Source organism: Pituophis catenifer, unplaced genomic scaffold, assembly GCF_029215685.1.
Source record: "Pituophis catenifer annectens isolate HBS135680 unplaced genomic scaffold, rPitCat1.0.hap2 SCAF_7, whole genome shotgun sequence".
In the NCBI taxonomy this organism is placed as follows: domain Eukaryota; kingdom Metazoa; phylum Chordata; class Lepidosauria; order Squamata; family Colubridae; genus Pituophis; species Pituophis catenifer.
This window is the reverse complement of record NW_027256887.1, coordinates 75,387,157-75,414,537: the sequence shown is the minus strand read 5'-3', so window position 1 is coordinate 75,414,537 and position 27,381 is coordinate 75,387,157. Positions and strand designations below refer to the sequence as shown.

The 27,381-nt window shown below is 40.5% G+C and overlaps 1 protein-coding gene across 1 annotated transcript in view; it reads left to right on the top strand.

Annotated features, from left to right (window-relative positions):
• LOC139319771 (sodium- and chloride-dependent betaine transporter-like) overlaps window positions 1–6,444 on the top strand; it is an 81,418-nt gene extending 74,974 nt beyond the window's left edge. The window contains exon 15 of the mRNA XM_070947792.1: window positions 5,585–6,444. Coding sequence (XP_070803893.1) covers window positions 5,585–5,734 — 150 coding nt within the window. The 3' untranslated portion in view covers window positions 5,735–6,444. The remainder of the gene's footprint in view (window positions 1–5,584) is intronic.
• The last annotated feature ends 20,937 nt before the right edge of the window (window positions 6,445–27,381 follow it).

Here is a 27,381-nt window from a genome sequence, read left to right as displayed (position 1 = left end):
ATGCAATTTTTATTTCTTCTAGTTACGAGTTTTTTGTCTTCTAACTTCGAAACTTAACCCTGTGCAAATGTTAACAAATCAGAATCAGTCACTGCCAATCATAGATTGTTATGCTGTCTAATTGACACTCATAGTTATAATTGTTGCTCTACCTCAGAAAATTGAGGCACTGAGCAAATGGGATCCAAACTAAGAAGTGCCTATAAAATTCAAAACTTGCTTCGGGTTATAACTATGGTTAAAATAGTATGTTGCAATATTTATTTGTTCCTATTTCTATACCACCCTTCTCCAAATAGGACTCAGGGCGGTGAATAGCCAAAGTAAAAAAAACAGAACATACAAAATTAAAAACAGTTTAAAATAATTAAATATTTTGGCCGTAAATTAAAACAACCCAATTTAAAATCAATTTAAAATTTAACTCAAGCCAGCCCAGCTAGTTGAAATAAATGGGTTTTCAGGGCCCAACGAAAAATCCGGAGGTCTGTTATTGTAGGTATCTCTGGGGGGAGGTTGTTCCAGAGGGTGGGCACCGCCACAGAGAAGGCTCTCCCCCTGGGAGTCGCCAGCCGACATTGTCTGGCGGACAGCACCCTGAGGAGGCCCACTCTGTGCGAGCGTACTGGCCGGTGGGAGGCTATTGGTGGCAGAAGGCGGTCTCGTAAGTACCCGGGCCCTAAGCCATGGAGCGCTTTAAAGGTGGTCACCAACACCTTGAAGTGCACCCGGAAGACCACTGGGAGCCAATATCAGGTAATAGTTATTGCAACATACCTGTAATAGATTACAGGTAATCATTGGTTGAATTCACAAATCACACTGATCCATTATGTGAATTGTTTGATTTTAGCATTATAAATAATGCGTTTGTGACAGTTTAATTTTACATGTTCAACTACTATGATTTATCTAACCATTGAAAAAGCCCTAGATTTGTGTTTCCACAAACCATGATTAAAATAAGCCACGGCAGAAGCCAATGTGTAAACCCAGCCATTTCTTCTCATTGATAGATGATTCTTCACTGATACATGAAGATTATGGAATGACAATAGAGGAGAACAATAGAACTCAATACTTTCATGGACATGAACATTTATCTTAGTGGAATAATTTGAATTGTAATCCAGTTCAAAAGGCTGGGAAATCCCACACAAGTCCTAAAATAAACTTTGCAGCAATGCCATCCCCAAGAGTTTAGAAAGATGATGCCATGTCCCCAGAGGACCTTATTTACTGATTAACGATATTGATGTAATAACAAATGACATTATAAGTCAGCCCTGATTTAATAGCCATCTCAGGTAGATAACATAAGACAAAGACCCAGAGACCAAGAGAAAGAAAGTAAAGCTTGAAACAAAATATGGTAAGATCAAAAGCAGCCAAGATTAACAATTGCTGAAGAGGAGGAATTTGCAGAGGTGGCTAAATTGACTTACTTGGTTAGAGAAAAGACAATATCTACATATACTGCTGACTGGAAACCTCTTACAGGATTTCCTCTTATAGTATAGACTTTTTGCATGAAACAGAAACAGTTGATCTTATGATTTGGTTTTGTGGTTTTGAGGAAAAACCATAGATATTGTAGATTACAGAGTGTATGGAAAAGAATAGGGTTTTTTGTAAGCATAAAGTAAGAGGTAATTTTGTATTAAATTACAACCACTGCATAACCACTGCAAAGGAAATCAGAAATAATCTTTTTCTATTTCTTTTCATTCTTTTTTTTAATATACTTTTGGCTTCTTTCCTATTTTTTTTCTTTTTTTTCTCTTACTTTGTATTAGTTCTTGCTAGTTTTTAATCTTCTTTTTATGTTTTTAATTAAAATATTAAAAAGGCAATAATGATAAGCAGACAGAAAATGCCATCTTTGCAAAGAAGCTGAAGAAATAGTGGAATACCTAGTTAGCTGCTGCAAGAAGATTGCACAAACTGAAATCCCATGAAATTGAGTGGGATTTATGCTGAATATGTGCGTGAGTCCATCTTAAACCAAGAATTAGTTTCTTTGAGTTTGAAAGTTCTACCTGACATTTTTTGTCAGAAACTGAAGGTCAACCAGAATATATAATTCATGTGTTTGTAGATTAGAAATTTGTTCTGAAGTGACAGCTCACATATCACTTATGGATATTTAAAATAATCTTCTTTTCAGCAGTTTGATTTATACAAGGCTACCTGGGTTGTTGCTTTTATTGTTAAATAATTGGAAAACCAGCTCTTGCCAATTTAACTCAAATCTTTCCCTCCAAGTGTTCCAACCTTGACAGCTTTAAGATATGTGGACTTCAACCCCCAGAATTCTGCAGCCAGTCTTGCTGGATGGGGGAATTCTGGGGCTTAAAGTCTACAAGTCTTAAAGTTGCTAAGGTTGGACACCCTGCTCTAAGGTCCATTAGTTCTCACTTCTGTCCACTCATTTGTCACAAATAATTTGTGTGCATGTGTGTGTATTCCAGAGTTACTCCTGTTGTAGCTCCTACATTATGAACCTTAAGTTTGTACATCTCTATCATTTGGAGCGTAAACTTGAAAGAAATAGTAAAATTACCAGGATGTAATTACTAGCCATTTCCTCTGAAATCATCTTCATTTGTTTGTTTACATGTTACATAGATTGCAGATATTCCTAGGAGTGGTGCAGTGGCCTAGAGGTGGAACTCTTGCCTCATAATCAGGAGGCAGTAAGTTCGATCCTAGGTAGAGGCTGATATTTCTCTCTCTCTATGAACAATGATAATATATCTGCTAAACAAAACTCTGCATTGATGACAGGAAGGGCATCTGGCCATTAAACACTCTGCTAGCTCCAATCAGTTGTCCAGACTCCACCCTGCAAGGGATTATGGGGTCATTAAAAGATGATGATAGATTGCAGATATTCCTCTGAGGTAGCACCTTAGTGTTGGGAGTCATTTTTAAGTTACTTTTTAACTGCCAACCTGGGCAATCCTTCCGCTATGTGGACTTCATCTCTCAAAATCTCAGCAACTGTTACATCAGGTCATGAATTCTGAGTATTTCAAATTCTTCATCGACAATATTCCAATTGAGGAAGTGTAATCTAGAAAAAACTTGTGCTCTTCTTTAAAAAAAAATAGGATCAATCCAGCATGTGGAGTTTACCTTAGGTTGTCTATCAGGGAGAGCCTCGGTGGCGCAGTGGTTAGAATGCAGTAGTGCAGGCTACTTCTGCTGACTGCCGGCTGCCTGCAATTTGGCAGTTCAAATCCCACCAGGCTCAAGGTTGACTCAGCCTTCTATCCTTCCAAGATGGGTAAAATGAGGACACAAATTTTTGGGGGAAATATGCTGATCGCTTAGAGAGGGCTGTAAAGCACTATAAAGCGGTATATAAATCTAAGTGCTAGGGAGAGTCATTCTACATCCCATTTTGCTCTGCAAATGTATATTATGGATTGGAATGGGGGAAACCACATTGCATTAAATCTAGGGTAGAATCCTTTCAATCTGAATGTGGAACAGCATGACTTTAGTCTGAATTTTGCTTGATGAAATAGACTGTAACAAGACTTAAATGAAGAAGGTGAGGGCAAAACATAATTTACATTAGGGTTGCTTTTTGCAATTCAGCTTATTGTTATTGCCAAAGGCCAAAACAAAAAACACAGAATATAATTAACACAAACAGCTGGAGCAAATGTTAAAAACATCAGTTATTACATAATAATTAAAACAACAACAACAACAAAAAAACAACATTTGACCTAGAGTAAATTTTGCACATCATTTAATAGAAAAGTAGAGATGCGGAACAATATAGTGAGAAAATCTGTTAATTAATAGTACCAGAAGTAGAAACTTTTAAAATTACTTCCACAGAGAAAAGCACAGTCAGCTCCAGTTTTGCTCTTCAAACTAACATTTGGTTTATGAGTGTTGTACTATCCAAGTACCTTAAAAAACATACTAGTCACCCCGCCAATGGATTTGATTATAGGGCTCCTGTTGGGTGCTATAAACAAATAATATAAGTACTATAACTACTAATATTTCCATTTGCGCAACCATTCAAGAGAACATAATCATTTTACAAAAATGATATTGAAACACTCTAGAGAGCAGCCATACTGTTCAGTACATACAACTCCTGGAGTACAGCAATTTGCGTCGGAGGTGGCCTAATCACATCCATTTGGCAACTTCTCACATGATAAAACCTCCATGTGAATGTAAAGAGAATATCTTAGAAAACATCAGGAGTTGTGAAAACTAAGAGCTCTTACATTAATCTTAGTAAGGAGGCGACAATATTTTGTTCTTCTACGTAGAGAAAACTGGATGGGTAGCAATCTAAATGAGCAAGCCAGAGTTGCACAAGGACCTCTTAAATTGAGTGGAGGTGTCTTGATGGTTGAGCAACTCATTGAAAAAAAATGGTTTCATTAATTTTATTTACTATTTATACCAGTTTCCATGATAGAAACAGTGTCTCCCCTTCCATCTTCACGATGAACTTTCTGAGGAGATACTATTCTTGTAGTACCACAGTTGTATTAGAGCCTTAAGAACAGATGGTTCTCAGGAAAAAACTGAGAATCAACACTGTATGAGAATCTTCATACACTCATTTCTCAAATGACTAGCGTTGGGTGAACTAGAGAAACAGATAGTGGAAGTTCTGAAAGAGTGAGGCCAGCAGGGGATAAATCTATAGCATTTTTCAGGCGTCTTAACTCATTTTTTGCAGAGGGCTTTCAAAGTGAAGTTGAAGGCCATTGAAGTCCTATCTATGGCCTGTGTGGGTCTCCAGGTTGTGAAACTATGTTTAGTTTATTCATGAGACCATTACGGAAAGAAAAGCTGAAGTTTGTTGAGTGTTACAAAGCTATTAGAGACAGAACTATTCACATAGGAGTCTGACTTATGAAACCTTTCCCCTCATGGGTATGAAAGAATAGCTAGTTTGCTGTGCATTTAAATGCATGTTTATCTAATTTACACATCTCAAATCAATATATGAACCAAAAACAATGATATTGCAAGCTTTATAATGTATTTTTCTGATTAAAAATTGAATATAAAGCTATCTAGTTAGCCATAATTGCATGAACGTGCATATAGTGGAGAAATGACAGTGACAATGTACATATTCTCATGAGAAGTAAAAACAAAGAAGCAAATTCTTATAGGAATAGGACAAAACAAATTTAAGTTTGGAAAATAAAAACCCGAACGCCTTAATGGAAGCAAAATTCTCATCTCTAATTGCCACAACAAATGAGTGTTTTTTTCTTCCTAATCTCATGCTTTTGTAAGTATGCAATCTATTAAAAACATCCCTACTGTAAGCATTGTTGGGATTTTTATTGTGTGCTATCATACGTCAACAAGCAGTGAACCTAAAAGCAAAATAGCACAAAGTATTAAACCATTTCCCATCTGCTCTTTTAAATGTATGTTCCAATAAACTTGCCTTATGAAAATTTCATGGATGGGCTTTTGGACTGCCTTTGTCCACCCCAACTGAGGCAGATTAATTTGGATGTCGATCTGCTTGATCGTTTAATTAACAGAGATACTGCCTGACATTTTCCTTGTCTTTCCACAGCGCTTACGCCAGCTCACTGCTCCAGCAGAAGACTTGCCCCAGCCAAAGAAGCATCTGATGGGCACTTCTGGAAGGGAATGTTCTGAAGTGGGATCCCAGCATCCAGTCAAGGAAGTGCTTGGCAAGACAGGGAAGGAAACCAACTTCTAGAGCTTTCTGACATTCTGGAAGAGTCTCTTCATATTTCAGAAGACTTCTGCTTATATCCAGGTTGAGTTTCCTCTGAGATCTTCCTTATTCTCTTAAGATGTCAGCGATTTCTAAGAACGGACCATTGGATGGAAAAGAACCAACCCTTGTTTTTCCATCTGCACAAGAGGAACTGTAAAACCATCACGGTGAGGATCACGGCTCAAGATCTCCATGAAACCCTTCTCCTTAACATTGTTGGAGAAGGAGCTATCACTTTGTGAATGCTGCATATGCACTCTCTATCCTTGAATGGTGTTGTGTTCTGTTTGCAAGAATTAAGTACGCAGCATGATCAGGTTATCTGAAAATTATCTGTTGAAGCTGGTCAACCTGATTCATCATTTCTTTAATCATTCTTCCACTGCTACCTCCACTCTTTGATACAAATGGTTAACAATTCTGTGAAAAAAACCCTAATCCAGGAACCTCTGAGATTAGCCAAATGTGTACTCTGTAACCGCAGGATGAATGCGTCTTGGACAGGTTTGATGGATTACTTTTTTTTTCTATTGTTCTCAATGGTTTACATAAATCTGCTACAGGTGAGGGCTTCTTTCAACAAACATCATACTCATCTATTTGGACTTTCTAAATTAAAGTTGATTGAACAGTCTCTCCCACTGGTGACAGCCCAGAGGAGAGAAAAGTGGCAAATTGGAAGCAAAATAATTTTGTGAGATACTGCCTTCACATTCTCTCCTTCATCTTTTGGAGAAAAGATTGGCACTGAAAGGCTGACAGTCTTTCAGTTTGAATATACCTCATCTGACACTACTCCGTGTAGCATCCTTGAGTTGTTGGAAAACTAAAACAAAAAAATGTGACTCGTGCGGGAAATGCTGCAAAAAGAAAATGCCAAAATTGCCTTAGTGTGTGTGGGAAACACATAAGAAATAATCAACTTGAGAATGACCCACTCCTGGACACGTATCTTGGCACAGCGATGCAAAAACTTGCATATGATTTATAACACAAAAGTAAAAAATAAGAAATGCAACTTACAATCAGCCAGAAGAACGAGAGTTGTGCAGAGCGAGCTGGTTTGCCTGCCTTTATTTCTTATGTAACTGCTCTATTTTATTTTTTTTAAAAAAGGACAATTTAATATGCTCTTATGCAGCATGAATGTACTCAGAATTTCTCCCATGGCATTTAGTAGTCCTACAAATTGACAGAATTCTTTGTTTCTTTGCATCTGTTTTCAGAAATGCCCTGTGTCCCAAGCAAGGCAGCTTCCAAGGAACTGTACATACAATTGAAGTCATTGTCCCTTGCTGTAATAGTGCTGGTGAATTTGACTTTTCAGCAGAGGTATAAAAAAGTCAAAACGATGACCATAATTGTAAAATTAAAGCCTTGCCTCCCATTTTACATGTGTTGCACAAGTGATGCGTGGAAAAAAAGGGGTGGGGCTTCATTAGTGTGGTTGTAGTCCCCATTTGGATTGCCACTGACAGTCCTGCTTCCAGCCTACCTTTAAATAATATAGTCCAAAGCAGGAACTTTTCTATTGTTACCAGGTTGCACGATGCTATTTCAGACTGCAGGAGAAAAATGGAACTAAGATTTTCCTTTAAGGTTTATTTGACATGAAAGTAAATATTATATTCATTATCTGAGTGTAAGTACATAGTACCGGTCAGGGGTGTCAAACTGGCAGCCCATGGGCTGGATGCATCCTGCACAGACCATGCCCACCGCAGCTCCACGAAGGGGGAAAACGTCATGAAATGTCACATGACGGCAATGTGACGTGGCAAGTTTGACACCCGTGGTAAAGGTAGTCCTTGACTTACAACCACCATTGAGCGCAAAATTTCTGTTGCTAAGTGAAACATTTGTTAAGTGAGTTTTGCCCCATTTTACATCTTTTCTTGCCCCAGTTGATAAGTGAATCGCTTATCAGTGAGAGAGAGAGTCTCCTGCTTGAGCAGGTGATTGAACTAGAAGACCTGCAGAATAACTTGGGTATTCTGTATTCTGTATCAATCTCCATTATCTATAATCCTTGATCAAAGTGCTTTGTAAACTACATGTTTAGTTTACTTGGAAGGAGGAAAGGGATTTTAATGAGTATAGGTGCATGGTGACTTTATGACTGTCATTCATTGATTCAATCATTCATTCATACATTCATTCAATAGAAATTTTATGATTAGGATGGGAACTCTTTCCCATCAACATTCCCTTCGCAGACATTTTTCATGTAGAGGGTTCCTCCTGTCAGACCAAATTAATACGTTTTGGTTTCTTCCAATTTTTAATTTTTCTGATGTAATGCTATATTGTGTTTCTGATCCTTTGATTTTTAAAAAAAAAAAATCCATGAAAATGATACATCTTTTGTATTCTAATGTAATGCATTTTACAAATTTTGTCTAATAAGCACATATTTTATTTCTAAAAAAAATCTTTATATTTGCCATGCACTTTCACCAAGATAAGCATTTTTGTAGGCACTGTATCATGCTATGTGCATTTTCTATGCCTTTTTTTAAAAAAAAAAAAAGAATTGCATTGTTGAATATAGAAAACTGTAAATGCCAAAGGGTAGCAGTTTCATTCGGCATATTGACTGGAAAGAAAAAACAGATTTGTCTGTATGAAAATATGAACTAAGAACATATCACATATGTACTATATGTCTAACTTATACATTCCTAATTGTCCACTATGAAGCAAAAGCGTAAGAAACATTCTTGTCTTCATCATCTTCATGCAAATAAGATGATCCATGTAAAGTTGCCAATTTACTAATTTGTTTTTTTATTATCCCTACTTCTGGCCTGCCACAATATTCTGACTTGCAGATATTTAGCATGTGAATGGCTTCTATTCCAGTTTGGTCCAGGTCTGGAAGTCAACCAACCTTCCATCTGTAATTATTTTCCAATCCATTCCAATTGGTCAATTCACTGCATCCAAAGAGAACCTCTGTATAATTTATGATGCTCACTTCAATGTGAATGCCTCTCTTCTATTAATATTGCCTCTGTATTTAAATGGGAGATGATAACAATTGAGAAATTTCTCCAAGGTACCCTATATGGAAACAATGTTAGTTTCCTCCCTTCTAAGTATCTTGAGCTATATTTCATGAGTGCACATCTATGTATATGTGATAATTCTTTGTACATAAGATACAGTCCCATTTCCTTACTTTATGAAGGCAATGGTTGAAATTTCTTTTAGTTTAGGTTCTTCTGGAAGTCAGAAACTGTGATCTGTGGCTAAGAAAGAAATGCAGTAAATGTGGTAATTAATTAGTAGCTGATGGCACTGAAGCTTTTGAGCCATAAACTTGCATATTGAATGTGTCTCATTTTTACAACTTGAGAACCTTTTGGCTCATACATCAATTACAGAAGGTTAGGTGAAATCCGCAGCTGATTTGTTGCCTCATCAAAATTGGTCACTTTGCTATGATTTGTTGGGGGCAGCTAAAATTATTGATAGAGCAGATCTATAATTGGCCTTCAACCTCTGCACAGATGCTGGTAGAGCCGGAAATGGGCTAATAAATTTTAAAGTGAGGGCATTCTGCTTACACTAGAAATAAACTAGAGGTACATGCTCCTTGGCCATTATTATGTGCTAGATAAATAACACTGTGTCAACAAGATAACCACACTGATACGAAAGACATAAATGAAAGTTATGAGAAATATTTTAGTGCCTATGATCTGTTTAAAATCTGTTATGAAAGTCATGCTAATCATAAAAATCTGAAACTTCATGTAACAAATATGGGCCAAAATCTGTATGTATGAAAATTCACACAACATGTATTTTTGTGGAAGGGATGGGGGGAAACTGATGAAAACGCTTTTCACTGTCCAGCCTTGTTCCAAACAGAAAGCTAGGCTGTATCTCTCAATCGTGTTTATTTTCAAAGAATGCTGATGTGGAGACCAGAAGCAATTGTGAAAATAAAGATAATTCACAGAAAACTGTTTCGTCATGTTCCAGATTCCCATTTATATATATATTTTTAATGTTAGCATCATCTTTATAAAAACATTCAGAAAGGTGAGGCAGGGAAAGCATGGTGGGCACCAAAGGAGCCCCTGAAAATTCCTAGTTTCTATCCCAGAAGCCCAGCATTGCAAAATGGGAGAATTTTGCTAGCCAACTCTGAGGTAAATTAGAATTCACATTCTCCTTTCTGGGTGGCAAAGTATTGGATCAGAATGCAGATCACATTGCATTTTGTCCAGAATCCATCCAATTATGATGACCCACAGAAAGGGCTCTTCTTCTTTTTCTTTTCTTTTTCTTTCTTTTTCTTTTTTTTTTGTGTGTGTGTGTGTGTTATTGCTTTTCCCCATCTGCAATGAATGTTTATCTTGCTTTATGCTTCATTGCTCACCACAGCAATTATCAAAGAAGCAGGGACTCAGCCTGGGGAACCAGGGCACAACACAACTGAATCTTAAAAGCACTTTAAAGGAAAATAACATCAACTCCTCCTTACTGGGTTGGGGAACATAGGCATTGATCGGTGTCTCCTATTGTCAATCTCTGTCTTCATAAAGAAGAGAGGGTTTATTTTTATACTTGTAGAGGCTTTTTTCTAGCTCATCACATGTGGAAAGCCACATAAAGTAGTGTGTCAGGAATCCACGAAACTTGGGATTCTTAGGAACTCAGAATTCACTCCATTGGTGAAGTGAAAGGCTACCTTTTACTAAGTTCAAGCAGTTACAGCGTAAGCAAAGCTGGATCAGAATATTCCCACAAAACCTGCATTTTCCCCATCTCCCTGGCCCTTCCCCCTTGACCAGTCCATCGGTGTCCAATAGCATTTGTTTTTGATGTTTTGGGAATGGCTTTGAGGTTTAGTGCCTCTTTGGTGGAGTTTTGCATTCCGTTCTCACACTCCATCCTTGATCGACCAGTTCATTTTGGATTGACACCTCTGGTTCCTGTCAACTTGTCATTGTTGTTCTCCTATTTGTTAGCAGAAGAGTAATACCTGAGTAGTGTTTTTTTCTCTACTTTAGAGTCAATTTTTGACTCCTGATGACTGTCTAGACAAGTCATCAGTATCCTTAACAAAATTTTTGGAAGCGGTTGCCATTATCGGCTTTCTAAGTCTGGGAGACCAAATGGCCTAAGGTGTTTAGTCACCTAGACTTTCATGCCTAAAGTGTGACTAAAATTCACACGGGTCTTCTGGCTTCTAGCTGATGCCTCAACCACTGCTCCAAACTAGCTCTTAGGAACCACTAAATTAAGTATGGCACAGTGTCAAAGGCTTACGGAAGTCTGCTGGCTTGTAAAAGTTCATCATGAAATGTTCCAGGGCTATCTAGGGATGTTAATGTAGAGTCAAGAAGAAATAGCCTGACTAGGTGGCTCAAGTGGCTAAGACACTGAGCTTGTAGATCAGAAAGGTTGGCAGTTCAGCTGTTCAAATCCCTAGTATGGGTTTCCTGCGTGAGCAGGGGGTTGGACTAGATGACCTCCAAGGTACCTTCCAACTCTGTTACTGTTACAGATTTTCCAGAAAGTATATCAGTCTAGAGCAGAGGTGTCAAACTCAAGGCCCATGGGCTGGATCTGGCCCACGGGGTGCTTCGATCTGGCCTGTGTGGCTGCCCTGGAAACATTGAAGGACTGGCCCACAGTGCCTCTGCCAGCGAAATGGAGCTCCGGACGGCCACGTGCAGACCTCCCGAGCTCTGTTTTCACTGGCAGAAGGTTGCAGGAGTTGGTCACAGCCAGAAACAGAGCTCGGGAACCCATTTTCACTGGCAGAGTGCTTGGACCACCACAGGCGCCCCTGACACAAGTGATGTCGAGATGGCCACACCCACCCCAGCCCCTCAAGGTCAAACACAACCCTAATGCGGCCCTCAATGAAATTGAGTTTGACACCCTGGTCTAGAGAAACAACTATCGAATGGGACCTCACGGGCTACCTGCTTAAAAAAAACCACATACCCATCTAACCATCTGCAGTGGAGATGAAAAAGAAACTTTTCTGTAGCTCAGCAAAGAAGAAGCTGGTTGGGTTAGTTGTGAGAAACTGTTAATAATGGGATAGAGAATTACGCATCTTGCCAAGTTTTGAGATCTTTTCAGGTGAACTCTTTTTTTTTTTTTCATCCCATGGAGATATAAATGAGAGTCCACTAAAATGAAGATGTAGAATTAATAAAATGACTAGCAATTCATTACTTGGCCAGTTAAACAAATAGCCTCCTGACTGCTTGGATATAAGCCAGTCATTCTAGCCAGCTAGCACTCACCTAAATAATGAATTTAATGTTGTGTCCTTTGGAGCAGGGGTCTCCAACCTTGGCAACTTTAAGACTTGTGGACTTCCTTTGGCTGAGGAATTCTAGAAGTTGAAGTCCACAAGTCTTAAAGTTGCCAAGGTTGGAGACCCCTGCTTTGGAGCAGCAGGAGGTTAGCAATATCTCACTTTAAAGTTACTTACAAGTGTTCCTTGGACTACATCTTTGGCTTTAGGGGAGAAAATATGAATCTAGACTTAGCAGACATTGGGCTTTGCTCATATGCAATCTAGGAGGATGCACTGTCTCGGGAGAACTAAACCACATATTTTTGCCCTTGCTAAAAATTAACTGTAGCAAGCTTCAGTCCCACCACTACTAAGTGTTATGCCATGTTCTCTTCCTATCTACAGAATCCAAAAAAGGGAGGCCGGGAAAAGTACTTACAATAGGTGGCCTCATTTTTGCTGAAATTAATCTTTTATGCCTATCTTTTTTTATCAACACTTTGACTTCATTCAAAATATCCTCATCACAACAAAGTCTCTAGAGGTAAACTGAAGAAGAAAGAAGGAGACTCAGGTTTTTGTTTTTGTTTTTTAATGAAGAATGGGAAATCATAGTCCCATGGGCCTAACCCAATTTACAAGATTGGACCATCCAACAATGTTCTCACTAGCAAAATCTATATTTTTTAAGAAGCACTGATAATTTTCTTTAACAAGAAAAGAGCCATAGTTGCTTTGTTGCCTAAGATCTATAGATGGATGATAGACGATAGACGATAGACGTAGACGATAGACGATAGACGATAGACGATAGACGATAGACGATAGACGATAGACGATAGACGATAGACGATGATAGATGATAGATGGATGGATGGATGGATGGATGGATGGATAGATAGATAGATAGATAGATAGATAGATAGAGAGATAGATAGATGATAGATCTATCTATCTCTATCATCTCTCTCTCTCTTTGTCTCTGTCTGTCTGACTCTCTCTTTCTCTCTCTCTCTCTCTCTCTCTATCTATCTCTCTATCTCTCTATCTCTAACTCTGTGTCTCTGTCTTTATTTCTGTCTCTATCTCTATCTCTCATCTCTCTATCTAACAGATGTGGGTCACACATTAGAATCTTGTATTCTTTGGGTTGGAGAAGGGAGCAGTATACAATTTAAGGTATGGCATTATCTTCCAAGTCCAGAATGGGTGGATTGATGATGTAACCTAGTCAGGTATTAAAACATCTGCAAACAACCAAGCTCACACAGTACCAAGGATTACAAAATCCAGAATTCTTCCTATCCACTTTTCTGGCAGTAGGGATGCAGGAATATTTTCAGTCATTTTCACTAAAATATTGATTTATGACCTAGGTCAGGATACTGCTCTCTGTGTGCAGTTTCTTTGTTCTGTTCTTCAGCATAATGCTCTCAGATAGAAGCATTGTAAGAAAGTAAGATGTCCCTGCATTTTCACTTTCTTAATTACTCCACTATCATGGACATGTTAGGACAGGATTCAGTTGATTGAAATATATCACTGTTGGCATTACAAGCATGTGTGACTGGTCTGGCACTATAAATAGAGATTACTTTGCAATGGGAATAAAATGTTTAAAAGTCTCCCTCCCGTTTTGGAAGAAATAAGAATAGAACAGAAGGGAGGGAGGGAGGAAGCAAGGGTTCTGTTACTCCAGGCAGAGGTATCAGATGCACCTACAGGTCATTTGAGCAGCCGTCCTGCCAAAGGATTGACGCATGGCTCATAAAGTGACGGCAAAGTGATGTCCAAGTGTCCAATTCCATTGGCAGCAATAACTCCCGAGGGAGATGAAATCATGATTCTAGAAACTAATGCTCATTTCCTGCCAGCTGGCCCATGAGCCGTTTTCAGCTGTAACGTTTTCCATCATGTGTTACCCTGCTCTGATTTCTTAACACACTTCCCAATAGTGTCAAGTTCCTAGCCCTTGTTCCTTCTTTACTGCAGCAGTTATTTCCCCCTTTTTTCTCCTTTCCTTCATTTTGCTGCAGTCTATGAATTAAGGCCAACCTGATGTTTGCTTAAAGCTTTTCATATGCCTGTGGAACTATAATGTAAACGTAACACATGCTTAAAAAATTGCAAGCATTACATAGTGGAAGCGTCCATGGCAGGGATGTTAAACTCAAGGCCCTTGAGTTTGACAAGTGCTGGATCCGGCCCGCGGGGTGCTTAGATCTGACCTATGGGGTTGGTCTGGAAATAGCAAAGGACCGGCCCTCAGTACCTCTGCTAGCAAAAATGGGGCACGGGTGGGGCATGCGCCCCCCGCAACCGCTTTTGGCCTCCAAAGTGGTCTAGGAGGCCATCCAGGTCCAAAATGGGGCTTCCAGAGTGGTCCAGGAGGCCATCCAGGCCCAAAATGGGGCCTCTGGAGTGATCCAGGAGGCCGTCCAGGCCCAAAACGGGGCCTGCAGAGTGGTCCAGGAAGCCTTCCGGGCCCAAAACGGGGCCTCCGGAGTGGTCCAGGAGGCCTTCCGGGCCCAAAATGGGGCCTCCAGAGTGGTCCAGGAGGCCGTCCAGGCCCAAAACGGGGCCTCCAGAGTGGTCCAGGAGGCCTTCCGGGCCCAAAATGGGGCCTCCAGAGTGGTCCAGGAGGCCGTCCAGGCCCAAAACAGGGCTTCCGGAGTACTGCAGGAGGCAGTTCTTGACTCAGAAGGTTATAAAAGGGAGGAAAGTAAAATATTTTACCTTTCAGACTTGCAGGATTCTGCTATTAGCCTAGGTCAATAATTTATAGTTCTAGTCTTCCTATGGAGTCAGTTTCTTGATCTGGTCTTTCTCTCATAAGGTGATCAAGTAGATCAAGTAAGTATTAAAAAAACAAAATCACAGAAATGTACGCCTCCCTATTTTTATAAGTTTATATTACCATTAAAACATGACATGACTTGGCTCCTGGATATTGATAACACAATCTGACATTCACACAAGGAAACTTGCTGAGGTTCTATGTATGAAATATGGAGAGTGTAGGTCCAACAATGTCCCTTCTTGCTCCACTCATACTTCTGAATTCTTTGCTTACAATACTACCTAAGGCCACAAGTTCTATGACTTTGAGTATTTGCTTTAAGTCTCTGTAGGAGATTTGAGTATTCATGATGTGTGCTATGTGTGGTTAGTTGATTTATTAATTAATTAGAGGGTTTTGCCCCTGTATTTCCCATATTTTTGTAGAGGATTCTGCTCATAAACCACAAAATAGAGAAGCATGTCATAAATGAATAAAAGACTGCATTGTCTAGTTTAAGCAAAAAGCAGAATGTAAATGTTATTTATTTCTTCTTTATTTAAGAATTTGGTTTTTTTCCCCCTTTCTCAGGATTCATTTATTTCCTAATGTAACATAACTATATGGTGCTATGGATTTTTCTCTGCATTAGCCACAACTTTTAGAATAGCTGGCCATTTTTGACTAGGCTACAGAGCCAATTCATCTGAATTTCACAGCAATGTGAGTTAGTGAACTGTGAATTGTGATTAGAAAGTAATTTGGTCAACTGACTTCATGGAACAGAAGGCAAACTGGGTCTAGATAATCCTTAGCCTAGCTTAGAAAGCCATATGAAGGCTGCATGGAACTGTATTGGCCAGGAAGCAGCTATAACTGCATAGCTACACATGTATCTGAAGGTGGCATGATGTATATCTGTGACGAAGATGCAGAAAGGTAACATTGTCAAAGCACAGGGAAAGTTTTGGGAAGAATGCTGTCCGTTATCGTGCTCTGCTCTGTTTGATGGCCACTTAGTCCTAAAGAAGCTTTTTCAAGAGGCAACTGGACTTCCTTTCTTTTTCCTTGAAGTCATTTCGCTTCTCATCCAAGAAGCTTCTTCAGTCCAGTTGTTCAGTTCTGAAGAACTGAACTGAAGAAGTTTCTTGGATGAGAAGCGAAACGTCTTCAAGGAAAAACGAAGAAAGTCTAGTTGCCTCTTGAAAAAGCACCTTTGGGACAACCATTTATTTATTTATTTTTATTTTTATTTATTTATTTTTATCAAGCATGTATTTGGTAATAAGTATAAGCATGGATTGGATACATAAAATAGATACAAACAGAAGAAACAGGGACGGTAGGCACGCTGGTGCTCTTATGCACGCCCCTTACAGACCACTTAGGAATGGGGTGAGGTCAACAGTAGACAGTCTAAGGTTAAAATTTTGGGGGTTTTGGGATGAAACCACAGAGTCAGGTAGTGCATTCCAGGCATTGACCATTCTGTTGCTGAAGTCATATTTTCTACAATCGAGTTTGGTGCTGTTTACCTTAAGTTTGTCTCTATTGTGTGCTTGTGTATTGTTGTGATTGAAGCTGAAGTAGTCATTGACAGGTAGGACATTGTAGCAGATGATTTTATGAACTACGCTTAGTTCATACCGAAGGCAGCGTAGTTCTAAGTTTTCTAAGCCCAGAATTTCAAGTCCGGTGGCATAAGGTATTTTGCTGCAAGCAGAGGAGTGGAGGACTCGTCTTGTGAAATATTTCTGGACACGTTCAATTGTATTAATGTCCGATATGCAGTGCGGGTTCCATGGCCGCACTGCATGGCCCAGATGATTGAGAATTTCCATAGATAGATAGCGATTTAGGGTCATCAACCTGCAAGACTAGCCACTGTATTCAGCCTACTTTAGATATAAAGTGTGATCAGATCACCAATCTTAAATTATTCAAGAGTTCCACTTTCCACTTTTGGCAATAATGCCTCCCCCATCTTTCTTATCCTTGCCCTTGAATCAGTGGTGAAATCTAAAATTTGTTACTACCGGTTCTGTGGGCGTGGCTTGGTGGGAGGGAGGTCATGTGACTGGGTGGGCGTGGCCAATTTTTTTTTAACTTTTAAAACCATTTTTTCTGCAACCTCTTCGGCGAAGAGGTTGTAAAAAAAATGCTTTCAAAAGGCTCTGACGATCCCAGCTGAGTTGCCTGATCATCAGAGGCTTTTTAAAAAATCTCTGATGATCGTGCGGCTCAGCTGGGATCGTCAGAGGCATTTAAAAGAAAAAAAGGGTTTTTTTTCTTTTAAAAGCCTTTGATGATCCCAGCTGAGCCGCGCGATCATCAGAGGCTTTTTTTTTTTAGTTTTAAAAGCATTTTTTTGGCTGAAGTGGTTATAGAAAAAATGCTTTTAAAAGTAAAAAAAAAAGCCTCTGATGATTGTGCGGCTCAGCTGGGCATGGCGGGGTGAGCAGGGATTTTTGCTACCGGTTCTCTGAACCACCCGCCTCCATCGCTACCAGATCGGGCGATCCGGTCCGAACTGGGAGCATTTCACCCCTGCCTTGAATAATCTACCATCCACTCCGAGGCTCCAAAAATGTCTTCTCCTGCATCCATCCTCCAAGTTCCGTCCCTTGATTTGATCAGAAACAAGCTCAAACCACATGAGCAGCTTGTCGATACCTGTAACTACACAGTGTGTGGGGAAGAACAGAAAGCAGAACGCACATGATGGCATGGGGCTCACTTCTCCCCTAGCACAGGAGTGTGTGTTCTCTCCACCAGATGCTTCCTACAGCTGTCACAGAAAGAACTTATGCAAAACCTTGTTAGGAGCTCCTTTAAATCTGTAAGCACGAATTCTTGGGGAAACTCATCGCAGGGGAATCTGACTGTATCCAAACAAATCCATTGCCAGAAAGCTGAGTGCAAGATTAATTAGTGTCTAATTGATGTCTTTGCAAGGATTTGTTTTGACTGATTGTACCACCCACAATACGCAAAACCTGTGGATTGATTCTTGGTTTTCCTTTCCTTTTTCCAGTGTTCAAAATGCATATCTCCTTCATTAGGTTTTGGTCACCCCATGACAAAAAAGATGTTGAGACTTTGGGAAAAGTGCAAAGTAGAGCAACTAAGATGATTAAAGGTCTGGAGACAAAAACATACAAAGAACGGTTGAAGGAATTTCTAGAGAAAAGAAGGACTAGGGGTGACATGACAGCAGTATCCCCGTATTTGAGAGGCTGCCATAAGGAAGAGGGAGTCAACCTGTTTTCCAAATCACCAGAAGGCAAGATAAGAAACAATGGATGGAAACTAATCAAGATGAGAAGCAACCTGGAATTAAGGAGAAACTTCCTAACAATGAGAACAATTAACCATTGGAACAGTTTGCCTTCAGAAGTTGTGGGTGCTTCATTACTGGAGGTTTTTAAGAAGAGACTGGACTTTTCTTAAAAACTCTTCCACCTGTCTGAAATAGCATAGGTTTGACTAGAAGTCCTCCAAGGTCCCTTCCACCCAGGGGTGAAATCCAGCAGGTTCTGGAGAAACGATAGCGGAAATTTTGAGCAGTTCGGAGAACCGGCAGCAGAAATTTTGAGTAGTTTGGCGAACCGGCAAATACCACCTCTGGCTGGCCCCAGAGTGGGGTGGGAATGGAGATTTTGCAATATCCTTCCCCCAGGAGTGGGATGGGAATGGAGATTTTGCAGTATCCTTCCCCGTCACGCCCACCAAGCCACACCCACCAAGCCACACTACACCCACCAAGCTATGCCCACAGAACCGGTAGTAAAAAAAATTGGATTTCACCACTGCTTCCACCTCTATTTTGATTGAAATTAAGTGGCCCTTGGACTGCTCCTTTTTTATTAGTTGACTTAGAAGCTGCCCAGTTGCAGAATGACTTTGGGTGGCCTAAGCCAAAAAGCATCAAGAAGGAGCTATACATGCCAATAAACATCATATGAAGCAACCAATGGTGGCTCCATAACCATACAATCTGATGACTTGAGAGAAAAAGGCTGATTTTTAAATAATTTCCAGAACATCATTCTTACTTGGTAAGAATGGGTAGTTTGGATACAGTAGTCCTCAACTTACAACAGTTCATTTAGTGAACATTCAAAGTTACAACAACACTGAAAAAAGGAACTTATAAACATTTTTCACACTTATGCAGCATTCCCAAGGTTACATGATCAAAATTCAGATGCTTGGCAACCGACTCATATTTATTTATTTATTTATTTTTTATTGAAAAAGTTTTTCAAATACAAATTTCCCCCCCCCTTTTCCCCCCCTCCTCCCTAACCCCCCCCCTCACCCTCCCCTCCCCCCGTGGCTTCTCCAAAATAAAACCCAAATTAATAACAGATTATATAATACTTTACCATCCTTTTACTCCACCCCCCATATGCTGACCCTTTCTTTCTAGCAACTCATATTTATGACGATTGCATTGTGCCGGCGTCCTGAGATCCCCTTTTGCGACCTTCTGACAAGCAATGGGGAAGCCAGATTCACTTAACAACCATGTTATAATTTAACAACTGCAGTGATTCACTTAACAATGGTGGTGAGAAAAGTGTTAAGTACAAATCTCACTTAACAAATATCTCACTTAACAACATAAATTTTGGGCTCGGTTGCAGTCGTACGTCAAGGATTACCTGTAATTTGTAGCATCTACAAATTGCTTTCTGTAATGGGAGCTACAGAAGGAGGCGTGATTTCCAGAAGATCATATCCTACTAGAATATTACTGGCAAGAATAATAACCAGAGGATATGATGAAGTACAATCAAAAATATAAGAGCGCTAATAAAATCAGAAAAGAATATACTGAACAGTGACATTTGTAGAAGCTAGAAATATATCCATAAAATATTCATATAGAACTAGCTCAAAATCTTTCACATATTATTAAATCTAGCCTTCTAGACCATCTCTTGTTCCATCTTAGTTTTGGTATAATATGTTACTTCAGTACAATGATATTTATATAACAGACTTTGAATCTTAATATTCTTTTATTTAGGCAACTTAGAGTTTAAGATTTAGACCGCAGCTAAAGGGGGAGGGAGCGGATATTACAAGCTTTATAATTATTTGACTTTTCTTCAAAATTAAATATAACATTGGAAATGAAATGAGAAACTGAAGGAAGAACATACATCAAGGAATTTCTTTTATAATAAATGTTTAATCTTAAGATAAAATACTTGATATTAAAATCTCCATTGTGTTGTTGCATGGTGCAGGGCATACATCTCTCTCTCTCTCTCTCTGTGTATAAATATGGATGTACTGTATGTTTTTGAATAGGTTACTGAGAAAAACAAACAAATAGAAAAAGCTTAGCAAATTTGAAATACTAAAAAATATAAAATAAGGCAAAAGCAGAATAAAAATAGAAAAGGAAAAAAGAAGCTGTTGAATTCCTGACTTCCCTGCTTTTATATATCTACTAATTTGTAATATTTACAAGCATTTAAAGCCTCTTAAAAATCAATCTGTACATGATTACACGTACCATGCTGCATGATGTATGTATAGGAATAATTCTTGTTTAGTTAAACTTCTGTTGTGTCTCTATACTATACATTTTGCTACATATTCTCCAAATTTGATGTCCCCAAGATATTTTTTAATGTCCTTTTGGAAGAAATATCCATCTGGTTCAGTTCCAAGCCAGGAGATTAAACACTGGATTTTAAGTGACACAGGAGACACTGGAAACATGGAGGCTGATTGGAAAGCGGGTTTAATGGTAAACAGAACCACCAAGCACATGTGATTCTGGGTAGCTGCCCACATGGAGTTGAGAGGGGTGCGGTATTTATACCTTCTCTTGGGCTTTGAACTTGAGCTTCCTGTTCCTGTGCAAGAACATGCATTCTATTGGCTGTTGTAGGGGTTATAGCTGATTCTGTAGGTTGTCTGCGCCAAGCTTGGTTGAAGCTTGGTCTGCTAATGCAATGAAGAGGCTTGATGGGCAATTCCTATTATGGCTGAGGGCCAATCCTACCTTTGTTCAGACCTTGCTGCAGGGAATTTGCTTATGAATAGAGCTGCCTAGATCTCAATAAGCTCTTTACCTCTTAAGTGCTGACATCTGCTGAGGGCCATCAAGAAAGATGAGGGCTGCTTTCTGTCTCCAAGAGCATGCTTCTCAATTTTTCATCCAGGGAAATATAATATTCTGCTTTTTTAATATGTCTCAAAATATTTCATCCTTCTAGGAGAGGGGTGGGTAGCTTCAAACAGTCCCATTGCTCCGATGCTTTTAAGAGCTGGATGATTTTGAAGTAGAACTTTTTTTTTTCAATGGGACAACCCTTTATCTTAATAGAAGGAATTTCTCAACAGAATCGATGACAGCTTTTTTTTGTTTTCAAAAAACCAAACCAAACCAAAGTCCCTGAGCATAATAATCCTCTGTTATGTCCTCCAACAACTGTTCCCAAGAAGCTTCATTTTAATTCCTTTCTAAAGTTTCCACATTTTCTGGCCTTCTTAAAAAGTGTGGACTTCAACTCCTAGCAGGGGTGCTATTCAGCAGGTTCTGACAGGTTCTGGAGAACCGGTAGGGGACATTTTGAGTAGTTCGGAGAACCGGCAAATACCACCTCTGGCTGGTATCTCGCCCACCAAGCCACGCCCACCGAACTGGTAGTAAAAATAATTTGAATTCCACCACTGACTCCTAGCATTCCTGAGAGCTGGCTGGGGAATTCTGGGCGTTGAAATCCACACTTTAAACTTGCTGAGGTTGACAAACCTGTCCTAGATTCATTATGCATGACTTTCCTCCCATTCTTGAGGCTGCAAAAAAAAAAAAAAAAAAAGTTGGCATTCTTTGCACTGCCTCCCTTGCTTAGCAATATTCTGCTGCAGGAATGAGGCAGAAGACCAACATCGTCCTTCCAAGTTTTAACGAAAGACAAATTAAAGAAGTCATTTGGTGGATTCCCCTGGCTTCATTTGCATTCTCACCAAACAGCACCAGCTAATTGGAAAAGCATCTACAAATTGCTTTCTGTAATGGGAGCTGCAGATGGAGGCATGATTTGAAAGGTAACTGGAGCAACAGGTACAGCCAGCAGCCAAAGCTCTCCTCTGCTTTTGCACAAGTGTGTTGTTATGGGGGGCATCCATAGGGAGATTGATGATCAGACCCCTTTTGAGAATGGGTTTACTGCTCTTCCAGAATGGCATTATTTCAGAAATGGTGCTATTTTAAAATAATGCTAATCCTTTAATTAAAAAAAAAAAGCCAAAAAACTTCTGACAGGTATGGAAATGAGGTGGCAGTTGTGAGCTGAAAGGAGAATTAGCTGCCTATAAATTTCAAGGACAAACATCTGGCACCTGTAAGAGCCCAATTGCATATCCTTGCAGGGTCGAGCTGAGGATTTTGTGCACTATCTGTATGACAAGATCGCTCAGATTCGGGAAGGCCTGGCCTCTGACTGGGTAAGTCCGGACGGGATGGCTGAGGCAAGGCTTGAGAGTGTTATCTGGGAGGAGTTTGATCCTGTGGCTCCCGAGGACGTGGACAGGATCCTGGGACGGCTGAACGCGACCACATGTTTATTGGACCCGTGTCCCTCCTGGTTGGTACTGGTTTCCCAGGAGGTTACATGAGGCTGGCTCCAAAGGATTGTTAACGCTTCTTTGAGTGAGGGGGTCCTGCCGGCCGCTTTGAAAGAAGCGGTGGTGAGGCCCCTCCTCAAGAAGCCTTCTGTGGATCCGGCTGTATTGGCTAACTATCGTCCAGTCTCCAACCTTCGCTTTGTTGTGAAGGTTGTTGAGAGTGTGGTGGCGCGGCAGCTTCCCCGGTACCTGGATGAAGCTGTCTATCTAGACCCGCTCCAGTCCGGCTTCCGACCTGGGTACAGCACGGAAACGGCATTGGTCGCGTTGGTGGATGATCTCTGGAGGGCTCGGGATAGGGGTTGCTCCTCTATCCTGGTCCTGTTAGATCTCTCAGTGGCTTTTGATACCATCGACCATGGTATCATGTTGCACCGGTTGAAGGGGCTGGGGGTGGGGGGCACCGTTCTGCGGTGGTTCTCCTCCTATCTCTCTGACCGGTCACAATCTGTGTTGACAGGGGGGCAGCGGTCAACCCCGAGGCGCCTTGCGTGTGGGGTGCCACAAGGGTCGGTCCTCTCGCCCCTTCTGTTCAACATTTATGTAAAGCCGCTGGGTGAGATCATCCGTGGCTTCGGGGTGGAGTTCCATCAGTACGCTGATGATACTCAGCTGTACATCTCCACCCCAGGCCACCCCAATGATGCCCTTGAAGTGATGTCCCAGTGTCTGTAGGCCGTGCGGGCCTGGATGGGGAGAAACAGGCTCAGACTCAACCCTTCAAAGACCGAGTGGCTGTGGCTTCTGGCGTCCCGATATAGCCAGCTGGTGCCATCACTGGCTATTGGGGGCAAATCACTGGCCCCCACGGAGAGGGCTCGCAATTTAGGCATCCTCCTGGATCCACGGCTGTCTTTAGAAGAGCACATGACGGCCGTGGCCAGGGGGGCTTTTTATCAGGTTCGTCTGATACGCCAGTTGCGCCCCTTTCTGGATCGGGACTCCCTACGCACGGTCACTCAAGCACTCGTCACTTCCCACCTGGACTACTACAATGCTGTCTACATGGGGCTCCCCTTGGGGTGCACCCGGAGGCTACAGTTAGTCCAGAATGTGGCCGCGCGGGGGATTATGGGAGTGACGGGGCGCTCACATATGACACCTCTCCTGCACGAGCTGCACTGGCTTCCTGTGGTCTTCCGGGTGCGCTTCAAGGTGTTGGTGACCACCTTTAAAGCGCTCCATGGCTTAGGGCCGGGTTATCTGCAAGACCGCCTTCTGCCACCAATAGCCTCCCACCGACCGGTTTACTCACACAGAGAGGGCCTCCTCAGGGTGCCGTCGGCCAGACAGTGTCGGCTGGCGACCCCCAGGGGGAGAGCCTTCTCTGTGGCAGCACCTGCCCTCTGGAATGACCTACCCCCTGAGATACGCACGATATCAGACCTCCGGACTTTTTGTTGGGCCCTGAAAACACACCTGTTCCATCTAGCTGGGCTGGCTTGATCCCATCCTCTCAGTTTTAATTGAATTTGGTTTTAATTGGGTTGTTTTTAATATCTTGGGCCGAAATTATTTAATTGTTTTTTAAATTGTTTTTAAATTTTATATGCAATGTTTTATCTTGGCTGTACACCGCCCTGAGTCCCGCAGGAGAAGGGCGGTATAGAAATAAAATAATAATAATAATAATAATAATAATAATAATAATAATAATAATAATAATATTGCACCTGTAAGAGCCCGCACTGCATATTGGACATTAATACAACTGAGCGCGTCCAGAAATATTTCACAAGAAGAGTCCTCTACTCCTCTGCTCGTAACAAAATACCTTATGCCACCAGACTTGAAATTCTGGGTTTAAAAAATTTAGAACTACGCTGCCTTCAGTATGACCTAAGCATAGCTCATAAAATCATCTGCTACAATGTCCTACCTGTCAGTGACTATTTCAGTTTCAACCACAACAATACACAAGCAAACAATAGATACAAACTTAAAGTGAACCGCTCCAGACTCGATTGCAAAAAATATGACTTCAGTAACAGAGTAGTTAATGCCTGGAATACATTACCAGACTCTGTGGCAAAGTCAAAAGTTACATTCTTTTCCACATCAAGCACGAAATTCCGAAGCAGTTTCCATGTGGAAACAAAAGTACTTATGTTCTTTCCTTTCCCTTTTTAAATAATTTTTATTAAACAGTTTTTTTTTTAAACAAAAAAATTTTTACAATTTTCTTCTTTTCGACATTTTCGCATCAGTAAACATTTCTTACATATCCATTTTTCTCCCTTACTTCAATTTACCATTTATACATATAATTCTAATATTGATTTATATACATAAAGATAACAATGTACTCAATTTCAATCATACTTTCTGTGTCGGTTCCATTTCCACTAGTTTGTTACTACATTTCAACTCCTATATCTTCCTCATTTACTCTTTCCTTGGCCTTTATACCTCTCCTCTAACCATTCATGCCATTTCTCCCATACCATGTAGTATTGTTTCCTCCTTTTCTTGTATTTCTTTTGTGAGCTTGTCCAAAACTTTTCTAATCAAATTTTCTTCCGTTGGTGTATTATTATTTTTCCAGTTTTGTTCACATATTATTCTTGCTGCTGTACTTATGTTCTTTTCTTCAAACCAGTCGTCAGGTTTGCCATTTCAGCCAACTCCATCAACTTCTGCATCCATTCTTCCATGGTAGTGTAGGAAGAAATATCCTTCTGGGTTCAGCTCCAAGTGGGGAAAAAGACACTGGAAATATGGAGACTGCTTGGAAATATGGTTTAATGGTGGACAGGATCACATGGTTTGAGTTCCTGAACAGAAAAGGGGGCGAGACACAGTGAGTCCCCGGATTTTATGCCCTCTCTGGCTTTGAACTTCCTGGGGCCCCGAAAGAGTATCCTGATTGGTTGTCAGACTTTCAGGGGGTGGGGTTCTTAGCTAGCCTTGCTGGCTGATGTAATCTTCCCAGGTGCCATGTGGTGAGGTTCTGTTGCTAGATGGGTCCTATTGTGTTAGTTTCTGTTGCTAGATGGGTCCTACTGTGTTGCAGATGATGGTCCATTGACAAAGGGGGGGGGCAGGAAGGTGGGAGCTGCTTTGTCTTTAAAACATGCTTCTCCATTTCTCATACAGGGAAACATAACATTCTGCCTTTTTAATATTTCCTAAAATATTTCATTCTTCTAGGAAAGGGGTGGGTGCTAACTTCCTACAGTAGGTATTAAAGTGTTTTTCCATTTTTGTGCAAACTTGGCAATTTTAAGATGTTTGGACTTCAACTACTACAATTCCCCAGTCTGCAGGCTGGGGAATTCTGAGAGTTGAAACCCACACATCTTAAAGTAACCAAGTTTGAAAAACACTGGTGTAGACCATGTTGAGCTAAAAGGATTAGCCCTTTTAACTCCATGAATTGAGTTTACTCCATTGACTATCCTTCATGAAAGGCATCATGGGAAATTATTCTGTTTCTCTCTATTACCAAAAAAAAAAAAAAAATCACTCTTGTTCCAGTTCCTAATCCTATTCCTCTATGCTTCTCCACCCCAGTGGTGAAATTCAATTTTTTTTACTACCGGTTCTGTGGGCATGGCTTGGTGGGCGTGGTGTGGCTTGCTGGGCATGGCAGGGGAAGGATACTGCAAAATCCCCATTCCCTCCCCACTCCTGGGGGAAGGATATTGCAAAATCTCCATTCCCACCCCACTCTGGGGCCAGCCAGAAGTGGTATTTGCTGGTTCTCCGAACTACTCAAAATTTCCGCTACCGGTTCTCCAGAACCTGTCAGAACCTGCTGGATTTCACCTCTGCTCCACCTCTATTCTTTATGAGGTCCTTTTATTTTTCTAAATACGAGAGTATACTTTATAGGCGCTTGTCAAAAGACCTTGAGATTCATGCCAGAACAAACCATTTCTTGATGCTAAAAAATCCTGACACTTTAATTAACTTCTATTACCAGATATTCAGTCTGTCCAGTTTGATTTGATAGCAGAATCAAAATTGCCACCAAAAGCCTGGTTTTTAAATAACTTAAAAAAAAAAAGCGAAGTGACAAGAATAAAAAAAAAGGAAAGCTTATTAAGAGAAAGCGATAGCAGAGAAGGTGAAGGACAAAAACCTTTGGGAACTGAGCTGGATTTGGGGGAATGGCAAGATAATTAGCAATGCCCGAAGACATCAGAAATAAGGAAGACAGAGGGGAATAATGAAAGCCATTTTATTTCACAGTTTTATTTGGCATTCATATTACAGCACTTATAACAGAAAAATATTTTGTTATTGATGCTATGCTATTAAAAATACTTTTTTTTAACCGTTTACTAAGTTTGAAATAGTAAAGGAGTTGTGTTTTATTTTTATTTTTTTAAATTCATGTTAAGAAAATCCTTGCCGGGATTTGCATTAAACTGAGCAAATGAAAATAGATTGTGCTTGTTACACCAGAATTTTGCCCTCTAGTGGAGTTGAAAATAGGCTGCGATAGAATAAATAAGATTCCCACCCTCTGTTGTTGGTTAGCTTCGCCCCACCAACCAATTTCATTTCAAAATATGCATTTTCCAATTGCTTTCAAAGCCTATTTGCAATCATAAATAGATGGGTAGAAGCGTAATGGAAATTTATCATAAGCATTCATTAAAAGATAAAGGTTCCCCTCGCACATATGTGCTCCCGACTCTAGGGGGCAGTGCTCATCTACGTTTCAAAGCCGAAGAGCCAGCGCTGTCTGAAGATTTCTCCATAGTCATGTGGCCAGCATGACTAAATACCAAAGGCGCACGGAACACTGTTACCTTCCCATCAAAGGTGGTCCCTATTTTTCTACTTGCATTTTTTACGTGCTTTCGAACTGCTAGGTTGGCAGAAGCTGGGACAAGTAACGGGAGCTCACCCCATTACATGGCACTAGGGATTCGAACCGCTGAACTGCCGACCTTTCGATCGACAAGCTCAGCA